The sequence below is a fragment of the Tauraco erythrolophus genome, chromosome 16 (genome assembly GCF_009769465.1).
Source record: "Tauraco erythrolophus isolate bTauEry1 chromosome 16, bTauEry1.pri, whole genome shotgun sequence".
Classification (NCBI taxonomy): domain Eukaryota; kingdom Metazoa; phylum Chordata; class Aves; order Musophagiformes; family Musophagidae; genus Tauraco; species Tauraco erythrolophus.
The window spans coordinates 17,345,288-17,371,572 of NC_141480.1; the positions used below are offsets into that span (position 1 = coordinate 17,345,288).

The window sequence follows — 26,285 nt, forward strand, 5'->3', positions numbered from 1 at the left end:
GTCATTTTTACAGAGCTTTTAATAATTATATCTGTGTAAAGCAAGAGAGCTTTATTTCAGTGTAGATCTCAAGTAAATAATAAGTAAAGTAAATAATAAATATAATAATAATTATAATATAAATAATAATAAAGTAAATAATACAGATAAAATCTTCAGGTACCCAGCTTCGAGAAATTTATTACAGGAATGAGCGAGCCCAGTAGTTAGGTTGAAGTTTCAAGGGTGGCTCTGCAGACTGGGATGCAGTACTTCTCCGTAAGCTGTTTGGGATAAAAGGAAACCCAGAAGCCTTGGAGTTTTAAGAGATGGCTGGTTAGTGGTAGCTGACAAGGGGTGACCAGTGGAGGAATAGTAAGAGGTTTTCTCTTTGTATGCACACAGGCTGCATAGATTGTTTTTCAGTTCAGAGAGAGGAAAAGGTAGTTTTTGACCTTACAAGTAGAGAAATAAGGCTGCTGATGGCTCCAAATGAAGCAGCGTCATGACTGTAAAATAAAATCGAAGAAATGATGAAGTTCTAGATAGTCCTAACAAATAGCATTTAAAAAGGTATTGCATACTGTGGGATTGTTCTTATTTTATCTGGGTGAAAGTGATTCTACTTACTCTGAAATCCTGCTTTTCAAATCAGAGATGTTCTGTGAAAACCCATAATACAGACACTGGGAGCCCGTTTCCTCAGGTTATTTTGTCAGCTCGTACTAGGAAATAGGTATCCGGAGATGGTCAGGTGTGCATTATTCAACTGGAAAGTACTCAAGCATTTTAGCCTTGGGAATGTGTGATACCACTAAACAAAGGTATTATTTTGATGCCACATTGATATGTGTTTGACCTCTGGAGATCTGCTCAGTGTTCTGATTTTTATTTCTTTATCAGTTTGAAAATGAAATAATTTTGAAGTTGGACCACGAGGTGGAGGGAGGACGAGGGGATGAACACTACATGCAGTTGTTTGAGTCCATGTAAGTAGTCCATGAGAATAAATGCCTTCAGAATGCCTTTTTATCTTATTGTTCCCACTTCTCAAGTTGGTAAACTCACTTAAAAATAAAATAGACTCTTAGCATCTTTTTTTTTTTATGGACTGGAAATAGCATACTGTTTCAGTAAACCTGGTTTGAATTGTAGTTTTTCTCATTGAAACCATTTTCCTGATTGCTTTTCAGTATTTTATGCTTCAGCTAAATCATGAAGAAAAACTATACCTAACCTGCATTTTTCTATCTAACTTTCAAGCAAAAATAATCAAATATTTACCCCACTTTTTAGTCTTTCCTCGTTTTTCTTTATAGCCTTTCTTGTTTTTATTTCACACTAATAAGAATAAGGCATTTTAAAATGTCTTACTTGCTTTTCTTGATGTCTAGCTTGCACTCCAAGAGATTAATCTCTGAATTTACATAAGGTGACTATCTTGGAATGAGAATATTGCGAGGTGCTACAGTTTAATAACAATATTTCTCTTTCTATATTTCTGTCAATCCCAAACCCTGATCCAGCATCGCCCCCTCTCCTTGGCTGCCCACGTTCAGTTTTGTTCTCAGACTGAGTATCTGCGCCTTGGCTTATGGCAGGTTGCAGGTGCGCGTGCTGGGCAGTGGTGGACTCTTGTGCGTGCCTCTGAGAGTTTGTTCCCAGCTCTGTGCCATGGACTGTAGCGTGGGAGCGCATCGCTCATCATGCACCTTCTCAAACAGGGATAACCTGCGAGTTCCTAAGCATAAAAGTGCTGCAGCACTTCAGCTACGTGACAAAATCGATGCAGGCTTTGTGACGTCGACTGTGAATGTTTTTGCTTTCTCAAAGCCTGCTACCTTGTGTATGTTTTGTGTAGGGGCAGCACTCTTTGCAAAGGCACATTCTGCACCAGATGAAGCATCAAATCTCCGTGTATACCACAATGGAAAAAAGTGTACTTTCAGGGAAAACATAACTGAATCAGGCAATTAAATAATATGTGTAAACAATGTGTAGTTATATTCTAAGCAAATGTTATGATTTTAAAGAAACATAATTTAAATCAAACATAATTTAAATGTTTGCTATGTTAGTTTAATTTCTGTCCTGCGAGGAGGCAGATGGAATATAGAGAGGCAGACTTGAAAAAAGTAAATGTACTGACCCTTTGTAAGCAATAGAAAACTATTCTTTGAAACTGCTGCAGTGGTAAGGACAGATGGAGTTTTAAAATGTCTCTTTCACTTCCTGACATGCAATGACTATGTAAACTGAGAGCAATAGACTCATTTTTCAGTTTTGAATGCATACTGTTTGGCTTCAAGTCTCAGGATGGCTGCGAGGTGATGCAGAGCTGTTCAGATTAGCTCTTGGTAGGACCGAAACCAGGCCTGCAACCACAGAGTTGTCTTAATCGCAGTGCTGCAGAGCCTAAACTGCGGTGGCTGCCTAAACCGCCGCCACCGTTCATCATCTCTGATACTGGGGATTCAGCCGACACGGTGGACATTTATTGCAGTGCTAAACTTTCCTCACTGCTAGTAAGTTTTTTTCCAAATATCCATACTAAATCTTCCTTGCCTCAGTTTAAGCCAATTATTTCTTGTTTTACCCAGAGGGAACATAAAGAATCATTTATTCTGTTTCTCTTTGCATCAGCTTTTAACAGATTTGAAAGTTGCTGTCAAGTTTCCTTGGGTCTTCTCTTTAGGGTAAACAGCCCCAGTATTTCAGTTTATCATATGCAATGTTTTCTGGACATTATTGCAATATATGCATCTATTTTGAACTATGACGTTGCCTCAGAGCTGGAGAGACTATTCAAACTGAGGCTTTACCAGTCCAAAGAGAAAAGCTTCTTTCAGATCTGGTGTATGAGACTCTTGGAAGTGTACTTTTTCTGAGCTGTGTAACATTCTTTGCTCGTCTTGTTTGCAGTTTACTCTTGCATTCAAATATTTTTCTAGAGAACTGGTTCGTATCCTTTCAGTAGTGCAGTTAAATAGTCATCAAACATTCTACAGAGCATTTCATCTTCCTGCCTTTCCAAGGTACCCGTCGTTCTTTGATGTAGATGTTTTTTCCCCCTTGATACTCTCCCACATTCTACAAGACTTTGAGTTCAAGGTTTCCACATTTCTAAAGACAAAACTTCATATTATCTCCAGCTAACATGTTTTTCTTCCATCCTTGAAGTCGTTTGATGCCTGTAGAGATGCAGTTGAGGCAGAGGCTGGTGACTTGTCTGTTGTAGGACCCTGCTCTCTTCTCTGTTGTTTTTGTTTGGTTTGGTTTAAATCTTCCTACCTTCACACCTTTCAAAGCAGGGATTTCAAGCCTCTATTCCAGCTGGTTAGAGACCCAGTTAAAATGGCCTCCAGATTTATTCTTTCGGTTGTATTGTCATCAGCTAACTTTGTGTAACTGTCCATGTTTGTACAGAGTTCCAGTTGCCACCTGAATGCAGACACTCAGCAGTAGTCAATGACTGTCTCGTGTGGTGATGCCTTTCTCCATAACAACCACTTACCCACACGGCTTGTTTGCTGGGAACTTCTCCATGCCCAGTAAACTCAGTAGGATCAGCAGACGTTTGAATGCTGTCTTGCAGTTGTCCATAGTCCTAAATGTGAGCATGTGCCATGGCAGGTTGTGACCTGTGCTAATGAACGCTGTCCCAGACAACACCGAGGAAGAGGTGGGACAATATGGACCAGCCGAGAGGCTGTTCTCACTGGGCAGAACAGATGAGGCCAGCCTGCTTTGGGAAACGGAGGAGAATGTAGCTAGATGAATACAAGTTGTGCTATGCCACTTGTCCTCAGGCTCATAAAATGTTTTAGTTACTAATAGAGGCACAACAGAAAAGAGCATTTGGAAGCTTTCCAGTTCCCCATCACTGCAGTGGCCCATGTTATGCAGTTGTTTTCTTGAGCTTTATTGAAAATATTTTTTATTTTAAAACTTTTTTTCAAGCTCTGTTTAAAAATTCAAAGGTTTCTCGCTCCCTCCTGGGGAAAAAAAAAATCTTCTAAAGTTTTATGGGGCCTTTTTATTGGGATTATTGTATAAAACTGAGCAGGAAAACTTTTTAAATCTTCCCTCATGAGACAAGTATTCCTCTCTCCTGATCATTTTGTAGTTCACCTCTATGTGTACTCTGGTTCATCTTCCTTTAACAACTGGGGTTAGGTACTATATCCTGGGTGAGATCTAGCAATAGCTCGTGTTTTATGTCAATGTTTTTCTACTTGTATTGGAAAGAAATGTGATGCCTTGGTGACTCATGTTCGTTTCACAGTCAAGTAACGTTCGTAAGTCTGCCTTGTTTGCTGTCACTCCAAGTGACCCTATGGCAAAAATTCATAAGAGTCACTTAAATGGTGACTCTACTTTCCTTTGGTAGCATCTTATCATGTTTCTGATACTTACATATGTAAAATAATCCCATTTTTCCTGTATTGTATTCCAGTCTCCTATATGATTCTGCAGCTTGCTTTCTTTTCCATAAATATCATTCAATGTGCTCCCACCTATTCTGCCGATTGTCAGCTCCTCAGACCCTTTAATATTTAACATTTCTTTTGCAATATGTTTATGTGATAAGCTGTGTTTCAATAATTTATTTAAATATTTCACTCTTTTAGACTACTCAGACTACAGCCCTTAAAATACTCTGGTTTTATCTGTTAGCCTCTGTCACATGTTGCACAATATAAATGTTTTCAGACATGTGTGTACACAGTCCCTCTGTCTAAGCAAAATAAATCTTTTGGATCTGTACAATCACAGGAATAAACATTAGGTACTGTTTCTACTTTGCTTCCCTTGGAGCTTTGAGACTGGGTGCTTTGCTGAGGTCCTGTTGTGGGCCAAAGCTTTGAGGATTTCTTTACAGTTGAAGTTAATACGAATATATGTTTTATGAAGAAAGTTTAAATAATTTTGAGGAGTAAAAAATAATTTCTGCAATTAATAGAAACTTCATACTTTATAATGACAGTTTAAAAAAATAAGTGTACTTAAAGATTAATAATAAATTATTAAACGTATTTGCGTGTAAATTGAATGCTGTTAATGAAACACTAAGAGGTCAGAAATCAATAATAATGTGGCATTGAAACTATTCAGTTTAAACACACAGCGTAGTTTCAGAGATGATTTTGTAATTGCTGGTTTGTTTTTACTGTTTGTAGCCAAAACACCCCGGCTGTTATCAACCCCTTTCTGGCTACCAGTACAAAGCACAGCACTATGGGGGCTGCTGTGGGGAAAATTAACTCCATTTCAGCAAGACCCACTGCGTGCATATATCACTATATATATGCCTATATATATTTTTAGCTAGATAGATATAAAATGCAGTTTGTCAGAGAGAATCCCAATGGAAAACCAGCATGCTAAGGGGAGGAAACAAGCTTTTAAGCAAAGAAAGAAAATAATCCTTAATGAGATGCACATAATCATTTCATAATGTTTAAAGAGTTAAGCTTTGAAAGCAAAGCTATGATAGTACTGTGAAATATCTCCTTCTAAATCACTTCAGCACCTTACAGAAACAGCATATGGTAATAGTTTGTTAATGTAAATTGGAATCTGACGGTGATGTATAAAACTCGCTTTCCTATCACTTTTCCTTATCAAAAGGAAACTGACTGCTTTTTTTAATCTGCAGAAAGTTTACTGTTTTGTTTTCATTGTTGTTCTCAAGGGCCAATTGCTTTGGTGAGTTCTTGTTAGAGAATGTCTTTTTTGACTTAAAATTGTAATTTATATTGGTTTGAACTTTCTACTTACACGTAACTGGACAGAGAAGAAAACAATTGTTGCATTTCACGTTGCGTGGTAACAGAGGCAAAGCAGGTCTAATGCTTATTGTAGTGTAGCAGCGTTCCAGAGACTCGAGTTCATTTTATCAGGGATGCAGGTTGCTCCATTCTGAAACTGGGGCTGTACCCTTGAATTTGAAGTCATTTTCAAACAGGAAAAGTAAATCTTTCTCTTTTTTTTTTTGATTTATATCCCAGCTGCCTTCTGGATATCTAAGTTGCCATCCCACAAAGGGAATTTCCAGTGCATTCTGCAGTTGCTTTAGCCCTAATTCAGCATTTGCCTCCAGGTCCAAACAGTTTTTCAGCTAATGGAACAATGATTTTCAGAATTGTACAAATATTTCTTTTGTGTTTGCAGTCTTACAGAGTGTGCGTGCCAGTATAGCGACATTTTTAACTTGGTTGAAAGTTTTGTCAGCCTGGTTAAAGGCCTCTTGGAAAAACTGCTGGATTACCGAACCGTGATGAATGATGAGAGCAAGGACAACCGCATGAGCTGCACTGTGAACTTACTGGTATGTTCCCTCCTGTGATCCCTGTGTGACAGCAGGCAATAGCTTTAGATTCCGTTTACTAAAGATGACAGTCAGTCTTCCTGGGGACAGGAGTGGCTGCCAGTGCGTAGTAGGGATTTAAACTTTGAGGCGAGAGATTTTTATACCTGTTTGCATGGGTGTATGCACGAACCTGAAAGCACTGTCCACTTAGTTCTTTGGTTTTGCTCGAATGTTTTATCCACTTGAATCTGTGGATAAATAAGGAAGGCTACTGCTCATGTACTGTTACCTTTGATAGGCTTAACGTAACAGTGGGCTTTTGCCAGAGTCAAGTTTGGGTGAGGGACTACGCCGTTCGCTGTGGCAACTCAACAGTTACAGTTTTTTAATCTGGGGAAGAAACCTGCAAGATACACCTGCAGTAAGGTGCCAAGATTTGACTCTCTGTTCTGGTTCTAGACCCCTTAGTCTTTTTTTTCTATTCCCGTTTTGTAATGAGGATATCACATATAGAGGTTCTTCCATCGGGAAATTCCTCTAAGCTGAAGAGGAACGTTCATCAGCTTTAAAGGTCGGAAGGAGAACATGGTTAATTTGTAGGTGCACTCACATACTCTCTGTTCCTCAGTAACCACTGCACAATGCCGTATAAATTTCTGCAGCTCTTCAGTAGGCGATTCTTGTCATATGTTCTGCACAGCCTTAGAAACTCATGTACCTGCAGAAGAATTATGGTGACAAAAATGGGCTTTATTCCTGGAATTAGCTCCTTTAGAGGTATCGCACCACAGTGTCACACATCAACAGTGTTACATGTGAACTCAGTAAATACCAGCTGCTTTTCTGGCCATGAAGTATAGCCAGAGCATGCTTATTGTGTTAATGCATTTGGATAACCATATGTTCCTCTTCTCCAACAGAAAAACTTTCACTAATGATGTAAATAGTGAAGTGTCTAATAATAATAACACATACTAATAACTAATTAAAATATTAATCAAAGCAGTAGTGCCATGTTGAAACTTAAGATAGTCTATAAATAATGTGTTTCTTATGCTGTCCAACTAGCAAGAAAAGCAAAACCTCAGCATGTATATTTTTATCTTGAGTTTTAATAAGACATTGGGAGATAACTTCTAACTGTTTATATCCCCAGAATTTCTACAAGGACATTAACCGTGAAGAGATGTATATCAGGTATGGCACTTGTTCTGTTGGATCTGTTTTGGAGAGGGCAATAATATTCTCTTATGAATTCTTTTTCTATCATCGTACTTGGATTTCTGTTATTTAATGTTAGTTTACCATCCAAAATGACTCTGTCGTAGCTTTGTCCTCATTTATATTCTTACACCACTGTTTGCTTAGCCTTCAGCAATTTAGAATCTGTCATATTATTCAGCAGCAACACTTTTTTCCCCAGGAAACAACTTTTACTTGATCAAATCACTCAATGTTCATTGTCTATAGTTTAAAATAAAGAAAACAGAGCTAGGTTTGAGTTTTGCTGGAGGGTGTATCGCACATTTGGAATGGTAGAAAAAACATTGAAGTTTTGCACAATTGTGCAGCCTGACAAGTCTCTTTAAATATGCAACACCACACGCAATGGAGAGTTACTAGTAAAGTGTTTTTCTGTAAGAGCTATAGCTATACTGGCAAATTCTTGCAGGTGTGACATGGCCTCTTACTGTCTCCAAGGGTTTTGCATATGAGCTGCAGCAAATCTTGGTGTTCAGAAGCTCACTGTTTCCTACTTCTCATTCTGCAAAATGTGCAGAACCACCTGCACCTCAGCTGCTGGGTTGCGAAGCCCAGAATCTCATCTGAGATGAGCACTGAAGATGATTGAGCTGAACCTGAAGCTATGGGCTGGAGTGGCCAGGGAGAAACCACGGCTCCTTGTGCAGGCATTGCTGAGAGGGACACGTTTTCACTCGAGTTGACAACTGGGAATGAACTGCTACAGCAGGATGTCAGAGTTCTGTGTCAGAACTCCTGTTGTGTGTGTGAGGATGAGATGTGCTTTTTCTTTCTGACTGCTGGAAAAGATGTGGCTTGAGGCACATGATGGGCAGTGGATGTGCTGGTAGCAGCAGTGCTGCCCTAGGGATCAAGGAGGACATGGGCAACATAGAACAACTCTTCTGCCCCTACCACCTTCCAGGTTGTACAAGGACTTGCTTTGTCTTTCTGGGCTGGTGTTTTCTGTTTTCTCCTTTACCTCATGTTATCTATCATGAGGTATTTATTTACATGCATTTATTTACAGCGGACATATTTATTGCATTTATTTACATGGAAGGTGTTCACATGCAGCTATCTTTATAACAGTCCAGAAATAATGGGCTCGGAGTCTGACTTAGACCTTGAGTCTAGTCAGTCTTCCTCTTAGAGGCGGGGCTGACACCAGCTCACAGAAGGAGGTTAACTCTTGATGTTTCAGCGCACAAAGAGAACATGGAGAAGTCTGAACAAACGCAGAGGTTTAACCCCTCTGAGTGTCCTTAGAGACTCCTTGGGTAGTGACTGCGTGACATCTGTGGAGTTTCCATTACAGAGTTTATCCAGAAGGTTGTTGACACTTTGTATTCCAGCCATGTCAATATCTAATCTATTTCTCGTTCTCTCCTCTAACAGATATTTATATAAATTGCGAGATCTTCATTTAGATTGTGAGAATTACACGGAAGCAGCCTATACCCTTCTACTCCATACGTGGCTCTTGAAGGTTAGATTTTCTAAACTCAATATATAAATAAGCTTTTGCTATTTTCAAATTTATAAATTAAAAAGTGATTGTCTTAATTTCTGATTTACTGCATATTAATTATTTTCCATAGAGGTATTCAAGTTTCTAGCTAAAAAGACTAGTAGGTAATACAAAATTAACATTAGTTGTTGAAATTGTATTTTCAATAGATGATTAAAAGCCATGTATCGGTAAAACCAAAAAATGTAGCAAAAATAGTTTTACTTTATAGTGAGAACGTCATGCACAAATTCTGAAGCCATTTGGTTTTCATTTTGCTGATTTCTTACTATCCCAACCATAACAATCCAGAAAATTAAATGCATTTTTTTCCAGCTATCACAGGGGGACATCTGACTTTTTGTTTTAAATAATATGAATTGCTCTTCCAAATTATATTTGCTTTCTTTTATAACTGGTAAATATTTTTCACCACAACTAATATTTGTTCTCATTGTAACTGTCGTTATCTATAGAAGTGGTCAGTAAGACGCATTTCCATTCCAAGGGAAAATGCAAAATTTAAATATTCTTCAGCCAAAATTTGAGACTTCTTAGGGAATTTCTTTTAGTGCAGAACCATATAAATTTGGCTTTTCACAGTGCTATTTTGCTTAAACTACATTTTGACTTTTGTGATTATACAAAAATATGAGGTATATTGTATGTCTGTATAGACAAAGATAATACTATATGCAAATATTTTACAACAAAAAAAATCAAAACCAAATCAATCAAGATGATACCACTGAAATAAAATGGACTAATTTTCTTACATAGATTTTTATCCAAAATTTTTGGGTGGGAGCAGGAAGGAACACAAGTCTTATGCTTAGTCCTGGTTATCACATGAAGCACAGTACTTCTTTGAAGAGGTAATGAAAACATTCCCAGTGCCTTTCCCAGTTTCTTTGTGAAAGAGTAGAATGACTGGGGAAAAATACACTTAGAAGAGCTCAGGGGACCAGACCTTGGCAGAAGTGTTGAACTCCAAAATCATGTGTTACTGTAATGTGGTTTTATTCTCAGTGGTCAGATGAACAGTGTGCACCCCAAGTCATGTCAACAGAGTTCCAGTGCTCACAGACCTATCGACACTTGAAAGAGAATTTGTATGAGAAGATCATAGAATACTTTGACAAAGGAAAGGTAGGCTGTAGACTTCTTCCCCCTGCCAAATCTGCTTTTACTGTGTTACTTTCTATAGTAGTATTTAATGAATATTCTCTGTGTAAAACATTTGTGTAGGAAATCCTCTTTGAAATGTGTGTCAAGTGGAAAATATATCCTGAAGGCTTATTCAGAGTGTATCTGTTCTGTATGAACATGTACCCGCGTTCACAAAGACAGAGGGCTGATGTTTAGACTGGTCACAAGCATCTCTGTCAGGCAGCAATAAATAATAAAAAATGTTGAATGTACTTGGAAAAGAATACAAACTACACGGATTGCATTTCTAAACCATTCGATTATTACCTTCCAAAAAAACCCAGACAGTTCAAAATGGACATGTTTGTTTCAGAGAACTCTGAGAATTGCATCTCAAACTTAAAATGTAGTAGTTTGATATTCAATACCTGCGTTCAGTTCAGCTTTTAAAAAAAAATCTGTTAATAAAATTGCCCATCAATACAAGGAGAGTAGAGCTGAGATTTTTGGAAGTAAAGCAAAGGACTAGAAAGCAGGGCAAAATTCTGCAGTGCTGGATAATGAATCTCATGACCAATAAGGCCTTTAAGTCATCATGTCTTGTTGAGCTGTAGCCAAAAGGGTGAAGGGGGAACGCAATTCATTACTGCTTCTTGCAAAATAAAGGCATAACTCCCCCACAAAGGTCCCTCTTACAATTCAGAGGATAGAAGGTTTTTGGAGTAAGAAAATGCAGTGCTATTTATAACTTCTCAGGTGTTTTGGGGTTTTGTTGGCATCTGAAAGAACTACAATGTAGCAGTCTCCACCCACTGTATCGGAACAATCAAATCCTCAGGATTTCTGATGGTCCCAGTGCTCAGGTTCTCCTGAGATACATCAAAGGAGGTCTGCAGGCAGCTGCATGCAGCTGTCAGGTTCAGAGCTAGCTAGCCTAGGAGCACATGGCACCGTGTAAAAATGGCCGTAACGCCTGTGACCACCAGTGTCCTTACATCAGTGGAGAGTTATGCTCAGAGAACCCCTCTTGGCTCCTCTACTCTGAACAGATGAGAAAACTGACAGAATTAGAGGAATATCCTCAGGAGAAGGAGTCTCTGTCTGCTTCAAGACCACTTTTGTGCTGCATATATAAAGTGCCTATAGCAGATGAGAAAAACTGTCCTAGTCTTGCCAGTGCAGCTCTGTTATTCCTCACAGTCATTTTCAGAGGTAGCTGTTACATCGTGTGGAAAGAAACAAGCTGCTGCTCAGGCAAGTGGCAGTTGAAGTCTTGCAGTGTTGTAGCTGACCAGGAGAGCCGTCACGTGCAAGGCCACCTATGATCATGTACGCTTCAGAATTTCTTGTAACGTGAAGTGAGTTTGTTCTAAAGCGAGGGAGGTGTCAGTCCCCTCACACAGGGCTCGATGCTTGGGGTGTATTCTGGATGTTGTGCACCCCAATGATTCACTCTTCTTTTTTAATGGCTCTGAAAGGTTAGGTGACTTTTTATTATCTCATTTTAAGAATAAAGTAGGTTTACTTATTCCTTCCTATAGTGAACCATAAAACACTTTTATTTTTTACGTTAATGTGCTTTCCTAAAGTTTATGATTGCCTTGAGTCTTCCATTCTAAATGTGCATTTAATAAATGACTGCAATTTAAAGATAGCATAATCAATAAAACTATAGTTAAACAGAGGTGCATTAAAAACCTGTTTGTCAGTACTGGTATTACTTTTTGAATATGTGATTACATTGCAGATGTGGGAAGAAGCCATATCCTTATGCAAAGAACTTGCAGAGCAATATGAAAAGGAAGTTTTTGACTATGAACTTCTAAGTAAAAACCTGGTAAGATTATAGACTTACATAAGAAATTAATACTTTTGAACTGTTAAATGATACAGCCGCTTATGAGCTTGTTGTCTACAATTGATTTTTAGTTCATTTTTCAAAGAGTTGCTCTGTTGTATTGTATCAATCCAGTGGTAAAATAGAGATTCATAAATAATTGTTCATCAGAATTTCATGGATAACTGCCTATTGAGATATTTTGAAACCTCTGTAGATGAGAGAAACACCTTCTCACTTAGTGTAATTTAAAGACCATGTATAAAATAAATATAAAAGTTTTTTGAGGCCTTTGTACTACTTTAGGGTAGAAAAAGCACATGGATGCATTTTTTTCCCCTGAAATTTTTCTTTAAATTTTAGGAAATTGAATCTTGACAAGCCTAAAGAATTCTGTCTTAGTCAGGGACTGGGGAAAGTAATACGTCTACATCACAAGGAATTAGAACTAGGTCCAAAGACTAGAAGGAAGAGTTTAAAGGAAGATTAGATGTTCAATTATTTGTTTTCATTAAAATTAAATTAAGCTAAAAAGAATTCCCTCCCCAAATTCCTTCTTTTTTTTCCACCCCCAAGATTCCACACTTGCATGATCTTTAATAAATGTTTAGGGCTCATTCAATAGGTATCCCTGAATCTTCCACAAAGAAACCATGGGAATCAAAACATGATGTTCTTTTGTCATAAACTAAAAGATAAAGACAGTATTTTTGCCACTTCCATTAAAGTTGCAGTGTTGCTTTAATACGGGAAATAAAAATAGCAGGCCAAAATGGCACTTAGTATTTTATGGCATTGTTCCAAGCCCTTGACATGGTGCGTGTCCTTAGCACGATGCTAGGGCAAAAGCTTGAGTTGGCCCATTCCTCAGAAAACATTGGAGGCAGGGAGCTTTTCCACGTGTATTATTTCAGTAACGTTATCAGTTAAGTATTTAAAGTGTAAAATGCCACGTATAACTTCCATGTTTACTTTTTCTTTTTACGCTAATAAATTAAGGTCGAATAATTGAAGTTGAAGCCATACACGTTTAGCTCTGTGTTATATTTGCATATAAATGTAAACAATGTTTAATGTACTAGAGCAGTGTCACGTGCAAGTGCATGCTAACTGATCGTTGCTATAGCTCACCAGCTGATCATTGATACTCTTGCGTGTCCACTGACAGCTGTAGGACATAACATAGTACTGCTGCAGAGGGTAAAAAATAAATGGGAAAAAACCTCAAACACAAGTAATAGCAGTTGGTTTTGCTTTCAGATTCAACAAGCTAAGTTCTATGAAAACATCATGAAAATTCTGAGACCTAAACCAGACTACTTTGCTGTTGGATATTATGGCCAAGGATTCCCCACATTTCTAAGGGTAAAGCTGTTTAAATTCTTACTTTTTTCATATATTTTCATATGCTTCTTACATATGGGTGTGCTCTACTAATGCGAGTGAGTATCTGAGGATTTTTACCATGGATTTAGTTTTGCTTGGATGCAGGACTGTAGTCAGAGTCTGAATTGTTACTTGCAAGAATATGCATGAAATGTTTTCAGGTGTGTTGAAGTTGATTCTTTCTCTCAGTTTGATTGTGGAAACTAGAAGTTGTATCAGGTAGTGAAAGTGATATATGAGAGCCAAATGCAGTAATGTGATGTAATTTGGTATGGGCAGCTCTTAGGGTGCATATTTCTCAGATGAGTCCCCACACAGGTTATTGACAACTAGTAGAATGTCATTAATTAATTTGTGTTCAAATTAAATCCAAAGTTCTGTTTCAGATGAGCTTGGTATTTTTAGTGGACCTTGTCATGGACTGACAAGAGTTTCAGATTTACATTGCCTCTCAGCTACAACTGAAATACATGACAAATGTAGAAACAGCATATTTCTCCAAACAAGGCACTCTTTAGCCCAACAGTGTGTCTTTAACAGTGGGAAAGAGTATAATACAGAGCGGGTGTGTAGTGATACTGACTTGGTTTATATCCCCTACTTACCTGTTTACAGCTTCCTGGGTTGGAGGTGATGCTTTGGGTTTCTGTCCCTTCATGGATCATTCGGTAGTGAATTTGTCCAGTTGCTTTCTGAACTGATGCACTCCAGAACATACCATGGCCTCACATTACACAACTCTGTGTTTTGGAGGTTTCTGTTGCCTTTTCGTTGTCATGTGATAATTCATCTTCACTGGTTCTTACAGAGAGGCTGAACAGTTGCCCTTCAATCACCTTCCTCATGCCATGACATATTATTCCTTATAGTCTTGGTTTGTTTAGACATTGCTTTCACAGCAACCATTCCATATGTTTTAACATCTTGGTTCCCTTGCTGACAATTTCCTAGTTCATGAGATGGCAGGAGAAGTAATGTACATAGTGTTTGAAATGTGAATACACTGGGAATTTGTTCAGTGTGATACTGGTGTTCTTTTCGTTTCCTGTGTTCTCATAATGACAGAAATCCAGAGTGCTTTTTTATCTCTAGTATGAATTGAGCTGACAAGTTCATACCAACTGTCTTGTGTTACTCTTAAGTTTTTTCCTGAATGGTAACAGCTAGTTGATACCTTAGGACAATTATGGTAAGTTTGAACTGCTTTCTTGAAATAAACCTCTGTACACTGAATCTACTCTCTCAGTGAAGCCAAATGGACCACAAATGAATATGTTTGGCGTTAGGCTGTATTGTAAATGAAGACCTTCCATAATACCAAGGAGAAGGAGCAGGCAGAGGAAACCTGTATCTTGGTGTTAGAAAGCTGTGAAACCTGGACCCAGGATGTATTTCAAAGCAAATTCTCTTACTTGACAGACAGAAGAAACGGAGTTTTAGTACGTTTCTTACCTCTCATTCTGATTTTATTCTGCTCTAGAGGAGCATGCTCAGTGGTGATGCCAGTTTATCTTTATTCCAACAGCATAAAGTATGGTCTCTGGAGAATCAGTGCTGCATTCCAGCACCTGGTCAAAATGGTGTCTTGCTTTAGAGTTAATGAATTTTCAGAACGCAGTAACTCTCACTCCAAAATTTGGAGACCCCATTGTGTCTTTGTACTGATACACATGCATCTGTCACTGCTGCCTCAGCTGATTTCTCGGGCTGTGTGATGCCATTTGTTCATTGCAGAACAAAGTATTCATCTATCGTGGGAAGGAATATGAGAGGAGAGAGGATTTCCAGGCACAGCTGATGAGCCAGTTTCCCAGCGCAGAGAAGATGAACACCACCTCAGCACCTGGAGAGGATGTGAAAAACTCTCCTGGTCAATGTATCCTTGAACATGTGGGAGATTATGGAATGAAGGCGGGTTGGGGAAGCCTTGTTTCTAGCAAGAGTTTATCTGTGTGGAACAATCATTTCCTGAAAAGGATAGGAGTTAGTAATGTGGCAGCTCAGTTTGCAGTTTTACTTGTATGCTCTGCATGTCTTTTATGGTTTGTTCCTAAGACGTTTGCTCCTGTTTCTCTCACAATTCAAAGGAGCCTGTCCCTTTCAGTCATCATAGCATCATTTCGGTTGAAAAAGACCCTTAAGATCAAGACCAACCATAAATCTAACGCTGGCAAGTCCACCACTAAACCATGTCCCTCTGCACCACATCTACACGTCTTTTGAATACCTCCAGGGATGGTGACTCAACCAGTTCTCTGGACAGCCTGTTCCAGTGCTTGTAATCCTTTCCGTGGAGAAAATGCATCTGAGTTTATACGTGATTTATCTTTATTTTCTTCAAATGGCAAACCCAGTGATGAACCCTTGAATTGGCTGAGTTAAAAGCAGCAAATTGTCTTTTCCCTCACATTCCTGGCTGTTGTGTCTTGATATGAAATTCTTCCTTGAACACGGTTCTGACTAGCACTGCATTTGGATATCACCTGTGTTTCTTGGCAACATAAATATGCCTTATGTCACTCTCAGAAATGTTCCTAGGGAAGTTAACTCACAAACATCGTTAACAACCTTTTAGAATGCTGTAAATTATTCTTGTTTAGAAAGAAGTGCTCTAACAGTTGCTCGCGTGCGTTACCTTTTTCTTAATGTTCTGATGTAAGTTGTTACTGGCTGAGCAGATACGAGGTGACCTCATTGTATCAGGCGTTTTTTTCAAGTGTTGATTTTCCTTTATTAATTTTCAGAGTAATACTGTAAAACTTCACTTGAGTCTATTCTAGTGGAACCTGCTGGAGGACAAAAGGAACGCGTCTTTCTTTACAGACTGTTGGGACTGAAGCAGACAGGCTTGTCTAAACTAGTGCATTAAGCTTGAGAGACAAGCTCTTGTAAGTCTGTCATATGTCTTAACTTATTTTTTTTTGAGATCATATGCTTCAGTCCTTTCTTCAAGTAGAATTTGCTGAAGTCTATTTGCAACTGACAAGAGATGCACTACTTAAGAAAAAGGCTACAGAATCTAAGCAGAGGGCATGAGTTTCAAATATTCTGAAGTATCTAAGAATATATATTTACTTCCAAATACAGTATTCAAATTAAAAGATAACAATAAATCAATAAAAAAAGGAAATTTCAGGTAAAAGGGCTGCTCAGTTACAGGTTTCAAAGATGAAGTGCTAAACACCATGATGTTATGCATGCCTAAAGCTAAATAGTAAAAACTGTTCATGTCAGATGTTGTTGATGTATTTTTAAGTTGGTTTGGCTTTAAAATTTAATGAATGATTCAGTATGATAAATTCAACTACAGATATTCAAGCTTAATAAATAATAAAAATATACAATTCAAAATTAATATTAATATATATTCACTGTTTACTACTGGCAGATTTTTCCTTTTTTGGCCAAGAAAGATCCACAAATGAAACCCCGAACCTTGCACGTTTTTCGTCAAGAAGTGTCTCTTTTATTGATTTCTTTTTCGTTCTTTTTTTTTTTTATTTTTTTATTTCTCCTGCAGCCTACACAGTATTTCATACTGATGGTTAATAACTATGCCCTTAACTTTCACAATTTCAGATATCCAGTGTTTTACAGTGCAGCCAGTCCTGGAGGAGCAACCTAGATTCAAAAATAAGGCAGTACCTGATCAAATCATAAAGTGAGTGAGTTTCTGTATTAGATAATGTGATGAAAGTCAGCCCATATTCCTAAATCAACAACCATTATTTTGTAAACTGAGTCATTTGCCAATGAATCTTAGAGCTTTCATTGTCTTAGTTTACTGACTTATGTATTCCCTAGGAGTTTCATGAAAGAGCACCTGCCACGCTACCACTTAAGGAATGGCACATGGTTACAGGGTGGGGAGGGGTGGAATCCATGCTTTGGGTTCAAGTTCACGTGTTCAACAGAACTTCTTAGACAAGTCATGGAGAGAGTGGTCTTGGAGATCACTGACAGTGTGAGAATGGTTGAGTTGAAGGCTTTTGTACAATAGAATCCTGTTAGGAATTCTTGCCAAGTGCAAAACACATAGTGGCAAAACGGTTTCCATTGACACTATGGTCCAGATTTTGTAAAGGAAATGAATTATCGAAAGTATTTTGAGAACAGACATTTCCAAACTCCTAACCCAATGTAGAACAGGTTAAACTTAATACATGCTCTTAATTCCATCCCTGGATGTGTTTAAGAATAGGGTGGATGATCTACTTAGCGATATGGTTTAATGGGGACTAGGGACGGTTGGACTCGATGATCTCTAAGGTCTTTTCCAACTTAGAAATCTATGAATCTATGAATTAAGTGTTCTGACTACATATGTGAAAAGTGGTGGTTCATTCTAATAGCTGATGCCAAAACTGCATAAAGTACCTACTGGAATATTGGCTGACTTCAGGCTTGTGAGAATTTTGACTCCAAATCCATCAATATATAAAGGGAGATTGTAAGAAAGATGGAGAGAGACTTTTTACCAAGGCCTGTAGTGACAGGATGAGGGGAAATGGCTTTAAACTGATAGGGGGTAGATTTAGATTGGATATAAGGAAGAAATTCTTTACTATGAGGGTGGTGATGCACAGATGGCCCAGAGAAGTTGTGGCTGCCCCATCCCTGGCAGTGTTCAAGGCCAGGTTGGATGGGGCTTTGAGCAACCTGGTGTAGTGGAGGGTGTCCCTGCCCATGGCAGGGGGGTTGGAACTAGATGATCATTAAAGGTCCTTTCCAACCCAAACCATTCTGTGATTTGTAAGGTTGTAAACATGATCAATAAAGGCTGTTGCTTATCACTAACACCTGAATGAAAAATTTCAAGATAGTATTTGATAGGTTGTAACTTAAGAACAGCAAAAAGTACAAGCGCCATCAGTTAAGGCAGGACATATTTTCTCCCTCTTCTTGTCAGTGCGTGGTGGAAGCACACGGTGTGACTGTATCTCCGTAATTCAGACTGGTTGAAACAGGCATCTTACACTAAAGTTTCTCCCAGTAGACTGAGACACCTGCGTTTTTACTGCAAGAGAGGCTTTGCAATGCCTCCGCACTTAAACAAAAACTCAGACGAAACCCTGTAACAACACTTGTATTACGCCTTTCCAAGAAGAGACTGAAGATAGAAGGCTTCTTTTTTTCGGCTGAGATGAGTTAATTCCGAACTTCCACAGCTGGATTTAAACTAGATGTCACCTTAGTCTGCAGACTTCTCTAGGAAATCTTTACTGAAACTGCAAATTGATTCAGAGTGGAAAAATAAGAATCACCTCCCCACTTACACCAAAATAAATAAAACAGATACAAGCACAGGTCTTGTACTACAAGATTAAACAAAATAATAAAAAAAAAGAACTGTGGTCCCAATTTCAACTTGAATTCATTTTAAAATCAGTAACTGAAAGACAGCTTATAAATATGGTCCTATTTGACTAGATTTCAGTGTATTTCCAGCCACGTTTTGAACTTGTAACAGTTTTATTTAGCAAAGTGCTCCACATAAAGTACAATCTCTTGTCATAAGGGAGATGTCGTAATTGTTCATCTCAGCTGCAGAATTCAGCCTAACTGCTGATTTCATCTGGTCTTGAAGATTTATTTTTCTAAGGGTACTTCATTGGACATTTAAATGTTAGTTGTATTAGCTGATGGCAATACATTTATTCTGTCAAAGAGGTTCAAAATAATCTGTCCTTTCAGAAGGAACTGTATAAAGTGATCTGACTCAGTATGGCAGTATTTTCCACTTTCTTTTCTTTATTGGTGAAGATAATCTTAGTAGTTTGGCTCAGAAATCGTAGGTTCCTATGAACTAACATGCCAGGAGTTTGCTTAGCTCAACTGTTTGTGATCTCTCCATTTATTTGTCTCTCTAGGCTTCCAAAACATGGCTTGGTTTTGCTGTATGATATTTCTGAGATTTTTTTTTCTCTGCAAAATTAACTTTTACTTAACATGGCTTTCATTTTAATTCATCTTTAAAACAAAAATTAAAAACCAAAAGGAGAGATTTTTCTGTGGACTGCAAAATACTTGGGCAAAAGTGTGCAATCTCTGTTCTTTCACATTAGCCAGTGCTAAAAGCTGAGTGGTTCCGAGTAGTGGCAATATGTGCTCGCAGTGATTGAGAATGATTCATTAGGCAAATAGAATAGGCCATAACATGAATTTGCAATACATTTCTTTATGTTGATGGTGTTTACATTTATTTTCTTATCCATCACAAGAAATTGTTATTAATGGCTTCAAATGTTTACTTTATCGAATAACTATTGTTGTGCTTTGTCAGCAGAATTGTTAGACGTGATTAAACTGATCTGGCATGTGATGAAAAAACGTGTATTTCAGTCCATGTGAATATATCCTCTCTGTTCAGTCAGTTATTTTTAAGAAAATATACTCCTTTTGTATGCTGTTATGAAGCAGGCAAGCAGTGTGCATGCTACAGCAAGAATACAGGAAAGTAAAAGTCTTCTAGACCATCTTCTGTAGATTTTAACATTAATCTGGAAGTTCTCGAAATTTTATACCTGGAAATTACACCCAGTCACAAGCTGAAGCTTAATACTTGTAAAATACTGTGTGTTGACCCCGATTTGTAGATAAAGTAGTTGTATCCTGACTTTTCAGTGCTTTTTTTTTTGAGCAGTAAATTTGCTTTTAAATAAAAACTCAACTGACTCAAAATTAAATATTTCACTGTGATGACAAGATCCGTAAATTTCTGAATTCTGTATTTTACAAGTCTTTTTTAATTAATAGATTTTTTAAAATTTTTCAGTTTTTATAAGTCCAACAATGTGCATCGGTTCCACTATTCAAGACCAGTCCGAAAAGGATCTGTTGACCCTGAAAATGAATTTGCCGTAAGTAAATGAATGACAGGGTGATGGCTGCAGCTCTGGTGGCTGTGACTGAATGTCGATCTAGATCCTTTCTTAGTCTCAGATCAAGCATTGCAGACACTGTAACTTTAGGATCTGGTTCAAAAAAATAAATGCAAGATTTCTGTATTTTGGCACCACTCCTGTGTACTTACTTAGTGACACATCACTGTTTCATTTGCAAGCAAACAGTATGTAGTTAAGTACATCCAACACATTTGTACCACATTTTCTGGTACAGATTTCCATTATGAAACAAAATGACATGTAAACAAATACCAAATGGTTTGCCTTTTGTAGTTTCCCACACTGTTGTCAGCTGCCAGCTTGGCAAGGAGAGGCGTGTGTTGTCTGCTTTCGTTGCTCCTGCGAAATCTCGGCAGACCAGAGTACTACCTGTATAGTTTTTATTCTCATACATAATGCTGAGAAGTAGTCTTTGTTGTTCAAATATTCTAGGAAATCCACAACACCATAAATTATTTTTGTGTCATGCATAAAAATGTGGTAAGTTTCTGTATTTTAATTTTACAGATAGCAGATATTTTCTATTTGTTGTGAAAACCATACCATCCAATCTTTATGGCTAAAGCTTTGCTCTTGGGAAACTGATGGGAAAAGCACTTTATTTTAAAAATGTACAATTTCAGTTGTGTGCATGCTGATCAGTAGTGTCAACAGGTTTCATGTAAGGAGCTGCTTACTTGCTGTTAAATTAAATATTCAGATGCAAACTCTACCCTGATATTCCAGCTTTGCACTGCATTATCAAGACTCATGACAATTCCTTTGTAAACTAGAGGGTTTTGAAACGACTTATGAAGATCCCTTGAAATGGTTTGACAAAAATTGAACCCTTAATGTTTTCATTGCTGATGACAATAGATACTATGTATACTTAGTTCAGATAGGTGGAAATTGGAATAGTTGGAGTATGCATTCATTGCATTCATTGTTGTGTTTCTCAGTACTGGCATTTGGATGAGCCAGTACTGGTAAAATAAGGAGCAGTAAGGTAAATGAACAAGTGGCATTTTAAAATGCCAACAGCTGGTCTTGTTCAGAAGAGCAAAATGAAAGGAAAAAAAAAGTAAGAAAGCTGGCAAGTTGTCATAGGGCTCTTACTGCTTTTAATTGCAGAAATACATTTCAGAAGTGGAGGGAGGAAGTGTAATCTAGGTAGAGGTGAGAGTAGGTCATTTCGTCACAGTCATTCCATCTGTAATGGCAAAAATAGGAATAGATGCTGAAAGATTCAAGGGTCATTTTCATCTTCCTCTGCTTTGTGTAGTCTTAGTGCCTGAGCATGACCTAACCTGAAATCAGAAAAATAATTTGTGCCAATTGCTGCACTACATTCATTTTGCAGTGTGTTTTTATGCAAAAATGTGCCTATGTTTTCCATCCACTTTCTTTTCATTCCGACATTTCAGAAGGCAGAAAAGATTAAAGTTTAAATCCTGACGTATCATTTTCTCCCTGCTATCTTTTTTTAACAGTCTATGTGGATTGAGAGAACATCATTTGTTACAGCATACAAACTTCCTGGAATTTTACGATGGTTTGAGGTTGTCTCCATGTCACAGGTGTGTATTAACATGCTAAAAACCTGTCAAATGTCATGTACCCTCATGTACAAAATAGTCTGCAAGTTTATCACACAAAGTTAATGTTATTTACTTATTTTTATACATACAAAACTGTTACTACTTATGTTTTATCTTTCTACTGCTGGGATCAATATCTATTACATATGACTTACAGCTTCAGGACCAAGTCCTAAAAGAATTGACAAATCTGTGTTGGTTTGCTGAATTGTAAGAATGTTGTTCATATATGTGAAGTTTTATAAAACCAAGACGACCTTTTTATCTCTTTCTAAACCTTAGAAGCCTTTTGTTTCTTTGTAGACTACAATCAGTCCTTTAGAGAATGCCATTGAGACTATGTCCATGACAAATGAAAAAATTTTGATGATGATTAACCAATACCAGAGTGATGAGAACCTTCCTATTAATCCACTGTCTATGCTTCTGAATGGAATTGTTGATCCAGCTGTTATGGGTGGCTTTGCTAAATATGAGAAGGTAAGAGCTTTTAAGTCAATACAAAGAGCGTATTCAGATATAATCCTCCTACAGCCTTTTGCTCTTAGTGGCAGTGGAATGTGGGCTGGGAATCTGAAAGTCATAACTCTGCTGATTGAGAGATCCTGATATCCTGATCACATCCGTCTGCGAAGGCAGAAACTGGCAAACTGGAGCAACTGAAGCTCAGTATTAATGGCAGTTGTGAGGGTTTCCGTATACGTGTGAGACGAGATACCCCTTTTGTAAAGAAACAGGCTCTCGGCATGGAAAGGTTTAGTCTGGAATAAATGAGTCAAGTTCATCCTACAGTAGGTCTGGAGTATGTAGATGTGGGTTGTCAATTGAACCATCATCAGGTTTTCTCAGCAACCGCAGCCATTCTGCATAGCAGGTTGTGTTGTTAAAAAATGGGAATGCAAATAAAAACTGAAAATTTGTCCCCAAGGCCACCTTGTGAAGGCAGGAATGAGAAAAACTCATGTAAATTTAAATTTTAAACTATTCAAGTTTTGGACAAAAAATGAATGTGGGGTTACCCCACAGCTGTAGACGTCTCTTATTTCTGCCTGCCATTTCCTGATGAAAAGCGTGCTCTGCTCAGGAGGCTCAGCATGCCGGATAGACCCAGGTAGTGCTGAAAAGATGCTGTGTATATGTGTGTGTGCGTGTGTGTGTACACACATAAATTGTGTGTGCTAAGCGTGACATATGCTGGAGGAGTGTGGATTATGCCGTGTTAGCCCTAAAGTATCATTTGTTTAGATGTTTGGCAGTCATGGACAATTAGCTGCATTCTTCTTTTGTACCTGGGGATGAAAGTCTTTGGGCAGCAGAAGGCGGTGTGTGTGTGCAATGTCTGGCTCTCCTTTTCCACCAAAGGGTTCCCTTTATTGTGTAACACTGGCTGATGTCAGTAAGTAGGGACCTTCAACAAAATGATCATTTATCAATGTGAATCCTGATACACCAAATTTGTGCCTTTTTAGTTTCAGTGCAGGCTTAAAAAAAACCAAACAATAATTGAGTTTCGTAGTAAGGGTTTCAAACTCAGAAGTGTTGGATAAGAACTGTATACCTTTTAACAAAAAAGAGCACCCCCAGTTCTCAACTGAGACAAGAAATTATCACTAGCAGCATCTGGTTAAGGAGCATATTGTTTGATAACCAATATTATGGTCACTATCTGGAGTAAATAGATAGACTATAAAATGATAGACTGAATTACTTTTTTTTGTTTTTTTTTTTGTCTAAGGCTTTCTTCACAGAAGAATATATCAGAGACCATCCAGAGGATCAAGAAAAGCTGAATAGACTCAAAGATCTAATTGCTTGGCAGGTAAAGTCTTACTGACTGCAGACATCTGAGACTTCATCAGCTATTGCTTTTCTCTGCTTTTCTCTTCCTTTCTAGCAGGAGAACATAGCATTAAACGATTGTGTCATTTTTGCTAGGGTTTTTTTGTGATGTTTTTTTTTTTACTGTTTCCCCAAAGGAGGGAGAGGTAGAAGAACGAGAAGATTCTTGTTGCAAACTTCCTGTCCAGTTCTGTGATGAATTCATAGTATTTTTTTGAAAGGAGACTTACAGTAAAATATTCCCAGGCTGCTCTAAACCTTCTCTTTCAGAGTATGTGTAGTTGTAAAAGGACTATCTATTTATTATCCTATTTAGATGTTTCCCTTAAGTAGGAAAAAGAACTTCAACTCCTTTGATTTTAAGGTGCCTAACAGGAAGCATGCATTCCATTACTGACCCACTAAGCATAGCAATAATTCCTTACTCTCTGATGTGGCATGTGCTTGACAAAACATTCTTGGAGATCTAAGTGATCCTGTCCTTCCTGTTTTTTAAAGTCTGTGCCTAAACTAGAGAAATGGCTTAATTACAAAAACCACAACTTATTTCCTGAGGAGTATCATCGTTGTAGTGTCTCTTAAAAATTAGATTAAATGCTACCAAAATCAGAGGAATTGCCCATATATCTCCTTATATCCTAGGGAAAGCAGTATTTTGTAGAACGCATCATTTGGAATGGTTTATCAAAAGCCACATAATAGTGGGCTACATTTATGGTTTAATGGACCAGGATTTCAAACTCAGGTTGTATTCTTGGAGTCAAAACTGAAAGCATGACAAAAGTCATGAATTGATGGGAAAACAAGCATTTGCAAATGTCAGAAATTCTCTTGGGAAATAACTCTTTCCTAGAGATGGGTGTTCATTGTTGTTTTTTGGGGGCTGGGGCAGTGGGGGGTGGTAGTGGTGCATTAGAAACCTGAATGGAAGGCTAGTTGCTCACAGGAGTTATTTCCATGCTCAGTGACCCTTCAGGATTGCTGCTACATGTCTTCTGTGTGACAAATAGCATGGAAGACCATTAGGAAATATTTTTAACCTGTATCTCCAGTTGAAAACTGAATGTTCTACCTATACTTGCAGCATCGAGGTTATTTGTTTTTTTTATTTTTAGTGTACATATGATAAGCCAACCAACCTGCAGAACCCTTTTGTCTTCAAAAAGGAAAATGCACCTACAGGAGGTGGTAGCAGAAAAAACTCTATTTTTTCTGAGATTCAAGGGAAAATGGCTGTTTTAATTGACCTAAGCATCTGTTATGATAGAGGAGGGAAGAAAAACATGACCTTAGAAATTACCAATTCTATTTGCATTATCTAGTCCAAACAGAAATTATTGCCATCAATTTATAGCAAAATGAATGACTATGAGAGAAGAGACTTAAATTTTTACACTTAGGTAGTTCAAGAAACCACTAACTCCCCTGCAATGTAGATGATTTAAGTGAGAAAGGGTTTGCTGTGTACGTGAACGAGCATCGTAGTTGCTATATCGAGGTGTAACATAGTGATCTCCCGTTCAAGAGGGATGTTATGAAATCGTGTGAGTTCATCTGGAATTTTACTATCAGAAATGAACGACTCAAGATACTTCTCTTCGTGTTCCATGTCTCTCTCTTTGTACTATACTCACTAAAAATTTCTGTCTCATTGATTTAATTTTGCGCCATCTCTGTGAGAGGGCTACAGTACCTTTGTTTCGTAGATGAGAAACAGTGAGAATTAACCATTTCTTCCTTTCTCACCCTTGAAATGAATCTTCCAAATAGTTTTAATGGATTTTTTTTCCCTACTATATTCTTAATGTTTTTGAAGTTTCTTCCTGTTCCACTTTGATTCATCTCAATTTGATTATTAGTTCGAGTCACCAGCCTTATAGCTTTATCCCGTATCATTGTCCACCACAGGCTCTGTACATGGTTGCTTTCTGACCATCAGAAGCACTCAGTGGATGCAGTGGTATAACTTGACTATAATACCATCTGGCATGAGGAAATAAAGTGGTAATTTATATCTGTCCCTGTAAATTTCTCTAAAGAGGACAAACAGATCTGTCTGTAATAGATGGGCTTTAATACCATGCTTTTGAAAGTGATATTGAAATAGAACTTGTGTAAAATACAAGGCTAATGTGGGGGGCTGATAAATACAAAATTAATAATATTTGTAGGGTCAGAACACAAAAGGGGAGCGTGGAACCTAGGTGGATTTTACAAGAAAGCCTCAAACAATGATGCAAAATAGCTCCAAGTCAATGGTAAAGCAATTGGAAAAGGTTACTGGCAGAAGAGGAGCTAAAAGTATGTTGCAAAACCTCGTAAATCACTATCTTCAGAAACCGAAGAGTAATGAAATGTCTTTGTGTTTTGAAAAGAATCACTGCAAAGTTTCTCTGTGTGAATACGTTTATTGTTAAATAAACGCATGTCACAGTGTGCTGTCCATTATCTTTGAAGATAAGATTTGTTTTGTTTGCTTTTAACTGGGTGTTATTACGCTAATATAACAGCAGAGACGATAGTAGCGACATACTCGCAAAGGAGA

At 37.9% G+C, this 26,285-nt stretch overlaps 1 protein-coding gene across 1 annotated transcript in view; it reads left to right on the top strand.

Moving 5' to 3' along the window:
* The window catches only part of DOCK2 (dedicator of cytokinesis 2), a 194,581-nt gene that overhangs the window by 158,209 nt on the left and 10,087 nt on the right, over positions 1–26,285 (top strand). Inside the window, 13 exon segments of the mRNA XM_086621891.1 lie at positions 883–968; positions 6,154–6,310; positions 7,449–7,489; positions 8,933–9,023; positions 10,074–10,193; positions 11,941–12,030; positions 13,291–13,395; positions 15,151–15,292; positions 16,996–17,077; positions 20,192–20,276; positions 21,794–21,880; positions 22,205–22,381; positions 23,637–23,720. Coding sequence (XP_086478017.1) covers positions 883–968; positions 6,154–6,310; positions 7,449–7,489; positions 8,933–9,023; positions 10,074–10,193; positions 11,941–12,030; positions 13,291–13,395; positions 15,151–15,292; positions 16,996–17,077; positions 20,192–20,276; positions 21,794–21,880; positions 22,205–22,381; positions 23,637–23,720 — 1,347 coding nt within the window.